This window comes from Heterocephalus glaber, unplaced genomic scaffold (genome assembly GCF_053883595.1).
Source record: "Heterocephalus glaber isolate CG9 unplaced genomic scaffold, H.glaber_assembly_v1.0 deba00000331, whole genome shotgun sequence".
NCBI classification, from domain to species: Eukaryota; Metazoa; Chordata; class Mammalia; order Rodentia; family Bathyergidae; genus Heterocephalus; species Heterocephalus glaber.
The window spans coordinates 3,460,339-3,473,723 of NW_028258142.1; the positions used below are offsets into that span (position 1 = coordinate 3,460,339).

Here is a 13,385-nt window from a genome sequence, read left to right on the forward strand (position 1 = left end):
CAGAGTTAATGAAGAAACAGGAGAGTGCAGATGACATAAAAAAACTGTTCACAGAAATGATGGCAGGAAACTTCCCAAGCAGGGGGAAAAAAGTGACATACAGATAAGTGAGGCATATAGGACTCCAACTAGCCTTGATCAAATAAAATCTACACATAGGCATATAATAGTTAGGATTCCAGAAACCCAACAGAAGAACAAAATTCTACAAGCACTTAGAGAAAAGAAACAAATCACATACAAAGGAAAACCCATCAGAATCATAGCAGACTTCTCAACACAAACCATCAAGGCAAGAAGAGCTTGGAGTGACATATTTCAAGCCCTAAAGGAAAACAGCCTCCAACCCAGATTGATGTACCCTGCAAAACTATCTTTCAAAATTGATGGAGAAATGAGATACTTTCATGACAAAGAGCACCTTAGGAACTTCATGAATACCAAACCAGCACTCCAAAAAATTTTAGACAATATCCTAGGAAAAAGCAACGAGGGTCACAGCTCCAGGAAGCTGAGGAGGATGAACCCATCTGGCATGACAAGAAATTAAATGGAAAGGGGGAGAACACAACAAAAAGAAAAAGTCATGACAGTGATAAGTCAATACATATCAGTTATAACCATCAATGTTAATGGTCTCAGTTCACCAAACAAAGGAAATAGACTGGCAGAATGGGTCAAGAAGCAAGATGCTGCATACAAGAAACACTTAATTCAAAAAGAAACTCATAGACTGAAAGTTAAAGGGTGGAAAACAATACTCCATGTGACAGGAACCCAAAAAAAAGCAGGAGTAGCAATCCTCTTTGCAGATCAAGTGGATTTGAAACCAACTCTGATTAAGAGAGACAAAGAAGGACACTACATCCTTGTAAAGGGAACAATCCAACAGGAAGAGATGACAATCATAAATATATATGCACCAAACACTAGTGTGCCCAACTATATGAAACAAATACTAACAGACATGAAAAATCAAATAAGCACTAATACAGTAGTAGTGGGGGGGACTCAATACCCCACTGTCACAAATAGATCAACTAGACCAAAAAAAAAAGCAAGGAAATACTAGAATTCAATCAAACTCTTGAACAAATGAACTTAACTGATGTTTACAGAGTGTTCCACCACACAAAATCAGAATACACATTCTTTTCAGCTGCACGTGGGTCGTTCTCCAAAACAGACCACATACTCACTCATAGAACATGCTTAAATAAGTGCAAAGTAATTGAAGTTATTCCCTGTATCAGACCGTAATGCAATGAAATTGGAGATCAGTAGCAAAAGAAACCGCAAGAGTTTCATAAACACATGGAAATTGAACAACACACTTCTGAATAATCAATGGGTCACAGAGGAAATTAAAGAAGAAATCAGACAGTTCCTACAATTAAATGACCATGACAGTACAACATATTGGAATCTATGGGACACAATGAAAGTAGTCTTACGAGGGAAATTCACAGCAGTGATACTCATATTAGGAAGACAGAGCGAGTCCAATTAAACAACCTGATGCTGAACCTCAGGCTTGTAGAAAAAGAAGAGCAGGACAAACCCAAAGTTCATACTAGGGAGGAAATTATAAAGATCAGAGGAGAAATCAATGCAATGGAGACTAAGAGAACGATACAAAAAATCAATGAAGCCAAGAGTTGGTTCTTCGAAAGAATCAACAAAATTGCCAAACCCTTAGCCAACCTTATCAGAAAAAAGAAAGGCCCAAATCCATGCAATTAGGAATGAAAGGGTGAAATTACAAGAGACCCAGCAGAAATCCAGAGGATTATCAATACCTACTTTCAGAACCTATACGCCAATAAGATGGACAACACAGAAGAGATAGACAGATTCCTAGACAATCCATGAATTACCAAAGTTAAACGAAGAAGTCCTAAATATTCTAAACAACCCAATATCAATCAATGAAATTGAAAACATAATTAAAAACTTAGCAACTAAGAAAAGTCCGGGTCCTGATGGCTTCACTGCTGAATTCTACAAGACATTTAGAGAGGAACTACTGCCGCTACTGTTTAAACTCTTCAGTGAAATTGAAAGGGAAGCAGTACACCTGAATTCATTCCTGGAAGCAAGCATCACCTTGATCCCCAAAGCAGACAAAGACCCAACCAAAAAAGAGAGCTATAGGCCATTCTCACTAATGAACATAGATGGAAAAATTCTTAATAAGATACTGGCAAATAGAATACAGATCATCAAGAAGATCATACACCCTGACCAAGTGGAATTCATCCCAGGATTGCAGGGATGGTTCAACGTATGCAAATCAATCAATGTAATACACTATATCAATAGAGCCAAGGACAAAAACCATATGATCATCTCAATAGATGCAAAAAAAGCATCCAACAAAATCCAACACACATTTATGATAAAAACCCTACAAAAAACTGGAATAGATGGTCTCTACCTCAATCTAATAAAAGCCATGTATGAAAAACCAATAGCCAATATCATACTAAGTGGTCAAAAAGTGAAATCCTTCACACTAAGATCACAAGACAAGGATGTCCACTATCACCACTTCTGTTCAGTATAGTTTTGGAAACATTAGCCAAAGCAATTAGACAAGAGAAAGAAATAAAAGGAATAAAAATAGGAAATGAAGAAGTCAGATTGTCATTATTTGCAGATCACTTGATACTCTATATACAAGACCCTAAGAACTCCACCAAAAGTCTTCTAGACTTAATAACCAAATTCAGTAGAGTAGCTGGATACAAGGTCAACACACAAAAATCAATAGCTTTCCTCTACACGAACAACAGACTCACTGAGAGAGAAGTAGGGCAAACAATTCCTTTCACAATAGCATCTAGAAAACTGAAATACCTAGGAATCAACCTAACAAAAGAAATCAAAGACCTCTTCTCTGAAAACTATAGCACTCTGAAAAGAGAGATTGAAGACATTATCAGAAAATGAAAAGACATCCCTTGCTCCTAGGTAGGAAGGATCAACATAGTGAAAATGGCCATAGTTCCAAAACTACTATATAGATTCAATGCAATCCCAATTGAAATTCCAGCCGCATACTTCATGGACCTTGAGAAAACAATGCAAAAATTCATTTGGAACAAGAAGAGACCCAGAATAGTGAAAGCAATTCTAGGCAACAGAGACATGGCAGGGGGTATCACAATCCCCAACTTGAAACTATACTACAAAGCTGCAATGATTAAAAACAGCATGGTACTAGCAAAGAAACAGATCTGAGGACCAGTGGAACAGATTAGAAGATGCAGAAACAACTCCAGACACACTCAGCCACCTTATCTTCGACAAAGGAGCCAAACACCCTCACTGGAGGAAAGATAGCCTCTTTAATAAATGGTGCTGGAAAAACTGGGTTTCAACTCACTGAAGATTAAAACTAGCCCTATATCTCTCACCATGCACTAAACTAAAATTGAAATGGATTAAAGATCTAAATATTTAAACAAACGCTGAACCAGCTGGAACAGAGGTTAGGTAGAACTCTTGAAGACATTGGTGTAGGAAAAAATTTTATGAACATAACCTCAGTTGCCTGTGAACTAGCACAAATAATCAACAAGTGGGATCTCTTCTTACTTTTTTTTTTTTTTTTTTTTTTTTTGGTACCGGGGATCGAACTCAGGACCTTGCGCTTGCGAGGCAGGTGCTGGAACCTCTGAGCTAAATCTCCAGCCCTGGATCTCTTCTTACTAAAAAGCTTCTGCACAGCAAGAGAAACCACCAGCAGTGTGAAGAGTCAACCTATGATGTGGGGAAAAAAATTTCACCAGCTGTTCCTCAGACAAAGGTCTACTATCTTGAATCTATAAAGAATTTTAAGAAATCAGACCTCCCATATTTAAAGACCCAATCCAAAAATGGGCATCTGAAATGAACAGACATTTCTCAAACAAAGAAGTAGAAGTAGCAAATAAACGTATGAAAATATGTCTGACATCACTGGTCACTCGAGAGATGCAAATGAAAACAACACTGAGATTCTACCTCACCCCAGAAAGAATGGCTGCCATCAGGAAATTAACCAATGACAAATGTTGGCAGGGCTGTGGGGAAAGAGGAACCCTGCTCCACTGCTGGTGGGAGTGTGGACTGGTGCAACCACTGTGGAAATCAGTATGGAGATACCTCAAAGAACTAGGACTGGAAGTCCCATTTGATCCTGCTATTCCACTGCTGGGTGTCTTCCCAAAGAATTAAAAGAATCATACCACAGTGATATATGTGCACCCATGTTCGTAGCAGCACAGTTTTTAATAGCTAAAACTTGGAAGCAGCCCAATTGCCCATCAACTGGAGACTGGATAAAGAAAATGTGGTTTTTTTAATAAAATGGAGTACTACTCAGCCATAAAAAATGAGAAATTAGGACATTTATAGCTAAATGGATGCAGATTGAGGTGATAGTCTTAAGTGAAATAAATAGGACACACGTGTAAATACCGAATAGTTTCTCTAGTGTGAGAAACTGAAAGTGTAAATAAGGACTGAAAGGTATAATAGATAATGTGAAATAGGGAGAAAAGGGACAAAGGGGAAGGGGAAGTGGGAGGGTTAGGGGATAATAAAGAAGGGAATGGAATTAATATGAGAAAATGGAAAAATGGAAATAAAGCCTTTGTAAATAGGGAGGGCAGGGGAATGGGGAAAAAGTAAGAACCAAGAGAGATTATGTAAAGGTGCACATTTCCAGTGATTTATAATGATGTCATTATATTGTACCTAAAATGTACCAATAAAATTAATTTTAAAAAAGAAATTAGAGGTTGGAATTCAGTGGCATAAAGTAATTGCAGGGCCAGATTAACAAGCTGAGGGAGCCACGCGATAGAGAAGCGGCCCCTCTGCGGCTGGAGATAACCACACAGCAGTCCGGAGGTGCTCAATTGCATCTGGAAAAGGCTCCACCTTGACTCACTCTACTCCTGGAGGATTATGAGGAATTCATAGGAATTAGGACAGCACTGGTTATAATTGAAAAACCACATACAAACAAGCTGAATAGTCATCAGCGGAGCCTGGCTGGGTCTGCAAAGTGGCATGAACACTGGCGCCCATGTAGACATAGGTCAAGGAGACAGCTCCATGCCGACATGAAGGTACCCCTGGGATTGCTCCTTCCTTGGCAAGGGCAGGAAGCAGAGCAGCATCCAGAGTGTGAGGCCATTTGTGAAAAGAGACAGAAAGGAGAGAGGATACCATTGATGGTTATGCACAGATCAGGTGCAAGGAACCCAAAAGGAGCTGGAAAGGCTGATGCCCCAGAGGGGAAAGTTCGGCCCAGAAGCTCAAGGGGGAACAGGATGTGGTTGCTGCACCCCTGCCAGACTGTTCTGGATTTGAGATTGTGTGCAAGTATGACATAATTCAGTAATCAAGTACAATTGATTCCACAAATGTAAGGAAATGGAACTATTTCTGCTCTCTGTACTCCTAATTAAACTATGCATTGGAAATTTTAAACCCAAAATTAAAACTCAGATTCATGTGGCCATCCAGGTCCCAGACATCAGCAGATGGAAGGCCCAGAGGAGAGGTAAAAAACAGCTGCTCCAAGGGCACAGATTCCCAAAGGCACACAGGGCACATGGCCGGGGTACGGCCCCAATAGCAAGCTGTTCCCCCAACTCATAGGAACTCAGGTGCTCCTGGATGGTCAGTGCTGTTTTCTGTCCCCAGTCGGTCCTGACTGGCTTCCAGTTTGCCAGAGATGGAATTCAAGAAAGCTGTGTCTGTGTCAGTTCTGCCCCAGATGTTACTTGTCATCCAAAAGTGACCACATGGGCATATTTTAGACTGATCAATTAATGCTCAGCTAATTTATTTTATCCAAGCTGATTCTGTTTCCTTTTTTGAAAATGTTCAAATGGACAGTGAGAAGGTTTCAGGGCGGAGACAGAGAAAACAAGCCAGAATTCAGAATCCCCTGCACAGAATCTACCCTTGAACTAAAACTCCGTTTCCTCTTTGAGGACAGATGTGAGAATGTGATCATCTGATTTTTTAAAATGTGTAAGAGAGAAACAATAACTGGGTTGCTAAAACTGTATCTGAAGAAGGGGTTTTGCTGTATTTTTCTAGAATGGCGAAACTAACAGAAGAGGATCTGAAATGAAGAGGAACCTTGGTGGACTTTCACAGACAACCTCAGAAGACAATGACGTGTTTGGTATGTAATATGGAACCAGAAAATGTGCTTTCACACAACAGTTGTGTCCACACACATTCTTGTGGGAAGCTTTTAGTCTCTCAGTTGAGTGGGTGATCCATGGGTCTGTTCTCCTTATTAAGAAACTGTAGAGGCGGGGAACAGATCTCCTTCCTCACCTTCTGGAAGTCCCCTTGCCACCTGTGAACGCCCTCATTTTGTTACTGCTTTTATTTTTGTTTTGTTTGCCCTCTTGTAATGTAAATCCCCAAAGCTTCCCAGTTTCTCCTTCCGGTCTGGTCTTTCTCTCATCCTGTATTTATCCATTTGTAAGAGGGCAGTAGAAAACCTGAGAATGCCATAAAAATAGCTGATGAAGAAGCAAAATTTCCAAAGCTTTGTTACTCTGGTGTTTACCCTAACTGCAGACAGTGACTCAGAGGAGTGGGGAAGTCACTGTGTTCTGTACAACTTACATTTCCCTATTCCTTCAGTGAATATACATTACCTTTACATATACATAGTCCTCCTTGCCCTGCTTCCACCAAAAATGAATGTGTGTTCTTATCTGATTTGTATGTAAAAGCAATTGAATCCATTTTTCCGCCATGACACTGAATCCAGTCACAGAAACCAACAGCAGATCTATTTTGTGTGCATCATTCTTCTTTTCTCCAGTGCTCAGATCCTGAGGCCGCTGTCTACCTAAGGAAAGGAGGAGAGTTCTTGGCTACTAAACGAACTGTTCATCTATCCTGGACCACCCAGCCTATAGGGTTCAGACACTCAAGGCCCACACCTTCCTGGCTGTATTTCTCTGCCTGGCCTATACTTATTTATACAAAAGTCTTTCTTTACACCTCATTCATTAATCAAGACAATCAATTTTTTTGTTTGTTTATGTTGTTCCTGATTAACTTGTTCTTTTTCTAAGTCCCTTCTTTTCTGTACTTCTGTTCTTTTTACACAAACACACAAATGCATTACTGTCCACTTTTCAATGTCTTCTACTGTGAAAAAAGCATAACCCAAAAGCTCAGAGACTGAAAACAATGAGGATTCATTTAATGCTTGCAACACAGGCAAGTGTAAAGAGGAGGAGCACTCTGATTTCCAGTGCTTTATATCCATTTTTGTAGGGATTTTCTTAGGACCTTCCTGCACATAGTCTACTGGCTTCATGGACTGGGGTTTTCGTTCCTTAGTGGTGTTGAAAATAAGCCCCCAGATCAGTTTGTTGGTACAAATAATAAATCACTCGGGCACCAAGAAATCTTGATGAGGCTTTTTTTTTCTTCTGCAGAAGGGTGCAGGCATGAGGTAGCAGGCAGGCAGGACAAATGAGGGTTGCCCCTTTTACCCTTAACACAAGAGAAGCAGCTATCCTTTAAATTCATTGGCTGAATTCAGTCTGTTGCAGCTGACTAATTCGAGTGCCACAAAGAAGAGGGTGTCGCTGATAAGTCAGGGAAAGGGGACCTGTGATTTGGAATGGAAAGTCCTTGGTTCTTATCCTGGAAAACAGTTGTGTTCTGGTAAAAAGTACATGGTCACCGCTTCTTGGAGTACAGGATATTAACAGAGCAGGTAGGTAGTGAGTAGATGGCCAGGTCATTTAAATCCAAAATGGAGTTGCTTTGGCCTTGTGCTTTTTTTTTCTTTTTTAAAAAATTATTTAATAATTTTTATTTTCTCCCATTCCTTCCCTTCCCCTTATGCCCCCTCCCTTTCCTGGCCTTGTGCTTGGACAGAAAAGACAAAGCCTGTTTCTCACAGTGGCAGAGGAAGGGGTAGAAAACAGTTGTATGGTGCCAGAGAGCCATAGCAAGTTATTGAGGATCCATGGAGGGGCACGATCAATGTGTTGAAATAAAACTCTTTACAGTGTTAAGAGTCAGCCCACCAATAAAGCTGTAAAATAGTAGAGTCTCCTTAGATGGTCAGTGTACTCAGATATTCCAACTACTGTACACACATGGACCTGATATGTACAGAGAGACTTGAAGTCCAGTTTTAGGTTTTATTTTTTTAAGCAAACATCATCTTTATTAGTTTCTCTTAGGATTATTTGTAATAATGATGACCATTTTGTTACCATCTTACACACACACACACACACACACACACACTCGCTCACACGATATATGCACATGAATAACACATGTACCATATACTGGTAGCACAAAAGTCCTCTGGAAAGCTGGGCACAGTAATGCGTGGCTGTAATCCCAGCACTAGGGAGGCTGAGACAGCAGCATCACCACAGGTTTGAAGTCAGCCTGGGCTACATGGTGAGTTCAAGGCCAGCCTGAACTACATAGCGAGACCATGTCTCAAATTTTAAAAAGCCTCTGGACCTCTTCTTTGCATGCTGGAGATGTTATAATTCCAGACGCTCTTTCACAGGCAGCCCTCTTTAACCTTTCCAATTAAATATTCAACTTGAAGCATTGCCATCTATGGTTGCGGATGCTTCTGTCCCTGCAATGTGTGTTTCCAGGGAGAGTGCCAGCTGCTGCTATTGCTTACTGGGTGCACAGTGGAGAGATGTGTATGTCTGTGGAATGAGCGATGCGCCGCGGCTCCTGAGTGATCTGAGTCACCTTCATGGTGTGCACAGTTGCCACCTGCTTCCAAGTGAGTTGCAGTGCAGGGGCTTGTGAGGAGTACACAGCCCACCCATGTCCTCAGCTGCCTGAGCTGGGCTCGGGGAGGCCTCAGAACCTCAGGCCTGTTCAACAATCCCAAGTAATGCGGACCTGAGAGGCTGGTGAGCTGCTGGCTTCTGCCCTTGAACCTGATACTCTCCTCTTCCTAGCCCATCCCTGTAACCATTAGACACTCCAGTCTAAGGGTGCGAGATGGCGAGGAAAACAAAGCTCCCCTGAGCTTGGCTATTAATCTTGACAATATTCTCTTAGAGGATAGGATATAGATGAGAATTCTTTTTAAACGATAATGTTTAGTGTATGGTGGCCCCAGATGAGAACAGCTGGCCCCTCCCACTTCACAGATGGTCCTTCCTTGTCTAGATAGCAAGCTCCTAATGAGGACACAGAACATGCCTTCTTGACTTTCTGTGACTGCGTGAATCAGCAGCAGCCATGTCCTGGTCATATTTAAGATCTTGGTGACCATTTCATCCCAGAGTCAGAAGAATGGGCCAAAGGTTGAGAAAGGCATTATCGCTTAACTAACAAATTACTGCAGGACGCACACACCCAAAATCTCTGTGGGTGTCAGAAAACTCCAGTCTTTCAGCTGTGAGTGTGTCCCCCGTTGAGGGCTGGATTAGGGAGTCAAAGAGAAGTCTGCAGCCGGGGACAGACTCAGCACACCTTTACCAAGTTGTAGCTCACACCTGAATGCTCAGAGCTACAACAGGACAACCAAAATCCAACAGTCTTCCTCCATGTCCATTTGGAGCCAGAGCCAATCATTTACTTAGGGGTGCACAGACAAGTCTTACAAACTTCATATTTGCTGGTAAAAATCCCACTGAAGGATTGCATTAGGTCTAAGCCTAATTCTGTGGAGCACTGGGTGAATCTCTGTACTTTTCCTCTAGCATTGATGTAGTCACACCTGAGGACTGTTTGCCTGGTTACAAGGGAGGGAGGAGACATGCCCAGCAACCTGGAGAACCACACGTTGTCCAAGCTTTGGGGAACTAGGTCATTTGCATCAGGCCACATATGCACTGCATTGCACATACCACCCTTGTCATCTGAAGACTGTGCAGGAAGGAAAGCAGCAGTATCCTACCTGGCTCCCTCCAGAGGTCTCTAATCATGATGCTACAGCAAAAGCAGTTCACCTATAGAAGTGTGAGAAGTCTTAATTCTCCATAATATACATTCACAATGCAGAGGAGCCACCAACAGAGGGCACCACTGCTCTGTGGGAATGCCTGTACCTTCCAGATAGGTCAAAAGTTGCAAAAGCCACAGCTGAAAGGCTGGGTGCTCCTCCAGTTCCGCGTAAGCCCCTTCAGCTGGACAAGTGGCTTAGTCAGGAAGTATTGCCTTCCTGCTCCTGTCCCTAGTACTTCATGTGGCTAAGGCAATTGCTCCAAAGGACAAAATAAAATCCCTGTAAAAGTCATTGGAGGACACTCACTAGCTCATTCTCAGACTATGGAGATAGAATATGTATGTTTACCTTGGAGCAAAGACAGCATTCTTCCAAGAAGCATTTCAGGATATGTATGTATCTCTCTGCATGTCACAGCTCAAGTGAGCTTCCAATATGAAGACACACTGGAAACACTAAGATGTAAGTGAGATTGGGAAGTCTAGATCAAGTACAGAAACACCAGGAGTATGTCAACTGCTGTAGAGGAACTTCACCTTGAACTGTGAACTTCCGGGTGCCTGGGTGTGAAAAGGGAGGTCTCATTTTACTTGGGGAGTGGTACAGCTCCACCACCTGCTTGCTGTGTGATTGCTGGCCATTCCCCCATCTTTCTGTCTTGGCTTCCTTATATATGAGTAGGGGTCACATGTGTGTATGGAGAAAACACCCCTGTCCCCCCACCCCCTCAGTATTAATACCGTGAACATCATCTGTGATTACAGTTTGTACACGCTGCAAAGGATGTAAAGCTGAGCTTCATAAATTGTAAGATTTAGTTCCTGTTTAGGTTTTTGCCAGAGATGATGAGTCACATAACAGTCAGTGACCTCAAAGTATTTTGTAGCAAATGCAGCAGTTCATTTCCTATCACTGTTTATTGTAATAAACAGCACAGTCTCCCACAGAGAACATTGAGACAATGTGACCACAGACAGAAGTGGAAGTAACCAATGTCCTTTCCTGAACCAAGACTTTGAAAGGTGTCTGGTGGCACAGAGAGCCCAGGTCCCCCTCTGGAATGGGCCCAGGAGACCGGCATTTGGTGTTCTGGCTATTGTGGCCCATCCCATCCCACTGTGATGAGCAGCTGATAACAGAAAAGGGGTAAGAGAATCTGTTTGGGGACAGAGGGGTTTGAGCATTGGCTCAGCCCTCAGCTCACCTATATCGGGGTGTGCAGTTTTATCTCTCTCTCTGCCTGTTTTTCCCTCCATTAATCAGGTTGTCTACTCATATCCAAGCATGGTTGCCAGGGCTCAGTGGAAGAACAGACCTGCTGCTTTACAGGGCACCTTGACCTTTCTGCTACTCTCAGCCGTACTCATAATACCCAGGGATAAGTGTTCCCATTTATTTGCCAGGTGTGTGCTAAGTAGCATTTAGCACTGACCCTACATTCATCCTCAGCATGCAGGATATCCCAACTAAATGGCAGAATTTATTAGGATGCTACGAATATGGCTTAATGTAGCATAGACATGTCTCAATTCATTGTTAGTACAGATTCATTAAATTTTCACCATTCACTCATTTATTCATTTTTGCACACCTTGAATGAATCATGCAATGTTCTAGGGATGAGGCCAGAGGGGAGAAGAGGGAAGAGAAAACAAAATAGGAAAACGGAAGGGGGTCCACCTGGAGAGTTGGCACTGTGGGATAACATGAAAGACATGGAAGAAGCACATTTTTCCCTTTCACTTTTTTTCGAGTGCTGGGTTAGTGCCCTGAGGCTGTAACATGGACAGCTGTGGTGTAGAAAGATGTGTCTTAAGTGAGTGACGAAGCCTTGACAGGAAGATAAATGAAAGCTCAAGGGAAGCCACAGTAGAGAGAAATCAGTCTTGTCAAAGACAAGGCAAGGCTGAGTCAGGCTGGATGCGGTGGGGATTTCACCCTGACAAGTATCCCATGCCACTGATATGTTGGTGCTAGTTTGTCTTTCCAGTGAAGAAAGATGTTAAGCACTCAGAGAGCAAGACCAGAGAAAAGCCCTCTCGGTCCAGAGAGTGGCAGTGCCAGTGGTATTCAGATGTGCCCAGCACCCTTCCTGAGAGCCCACTGGTATGGGTTCCCCCAAAGTTGCCCCCACCCACACACCACCTAACCTATCCTGACACCCAATCTTGTTTCCTTAACGAGAACCGTTTAATTGCATTTGTATTTATATCTTTTTCCTTTCACGAATGCCAATTCCTTGAAGGTGGTATCCTGTAGCCTGTTCCACACAGGGCTCTCGTGTCTGCCACAGGCAAGCACCTGTTATTTCGAATGGACTACTCAGAAGAGGACTTAGCACCCAAGTGGGCATGCCCAGTGCCCAAATCCACACATGCAGTCCACATCTTGGGATTGTTTTACTCCTGATTTTCCCCCTCTGATTTTTAAAATAAAAATATCATTGTATTTATTTATAGTCTTATACATACGTTAAATTGAATTAATTAAAATTAATTAAATAATGAAATTTATATTAATTGACAGATTAAAGGTTAACTCTGCTACCTAACATAACTTTGTCCCTTTTTCAGTTTTGTATTCTGATCTTTTCCACCACTAACTTTTTCCTAGGTTGTGAGCAGCTCTCCTTTTTAAGAGTTACTTATTAATCCATATGATTGGTAAACTGTCAGGGGTATCACCATTCCTCCACTGCTTTTCACTTAGGTACAAACCATGCTACAGTTAGTACTACTGGGATGCGAGGTTTTCGCCATCTCTTATTTCTATAAGACTGTTAGTCACAGTGAGTGCAATGGCCGAAATGTTTTCCCCAGTTTGTACGGAGCACCGTACCCTTCCTAAAAGGTGTGATATGGTTTATACTTCAAACACTCCCCCAGATGCGTGTTCTAAAGGCTTGGCTGCCGGTTGATAGGCTTTTTGGAAAGTGATTGGATCATGAAGACTAACTATTGAGTGGATTAATGCACTGAGGAGATAATAATTTGACAGGGAGGTAATGGAAACAGGAAGTGAGAATCCAGTTGAAAGGAATAGGTCCTGGGGACATGATCTTATGGAATAATATCTGCTTTCTGGTCTCTTCCTCTCTGGCTCTTTCCCTCTCTGCTTCCCAACTGCCATGAAGTGAGCAGCTTTCCTCTGCCACACCCTTCTGCCATGATGTTTCTGCCTCACTGCAGGCCACAGCAATGAAGCCAGCTGACCATGGCCCAAACCTCCTGAAACCTTCAGCCAAAATAACTCTTTCCTCCTGTAAGTTGTTTATCTCAGATGTTGTGTCACAGTGGTGGAAAGTTGACTAACACAGGATGAACATCCACCTCTCATCCGCACGTTTCCATTTGGACTGCAAGCTTGGTAACTACAGCTGTGATTGACCCTCAGGTGGGTTTTG

General features: G+C 42.3%; 1 protein-coding gene across 6 annotated transcripts in view; it reads left to right on the forward strand.

The window, feature by feature from the left end:
- Mbp (myelin basic protein) overlaps nt 1-13,385 on the forward strand; it is a 121,706-nt gene that overhangs the window by 44,309 nt on the left and 64,012 nt on the right. For all 6 annotated transcript variants that reach the window (XM_013078552.3, XM_087191013.1, XM_004861931.4 and 3 more), the window contains exon 3: nt 6,103-6,190. In XM_013078552.3, the coding sequence (XP_012934006.1) occupies nt 6,103-6,190 (88 nt within the window). The remainder of the gene's footprint in view (nt 1-6,102; nt 6,191-13,385) is intronic.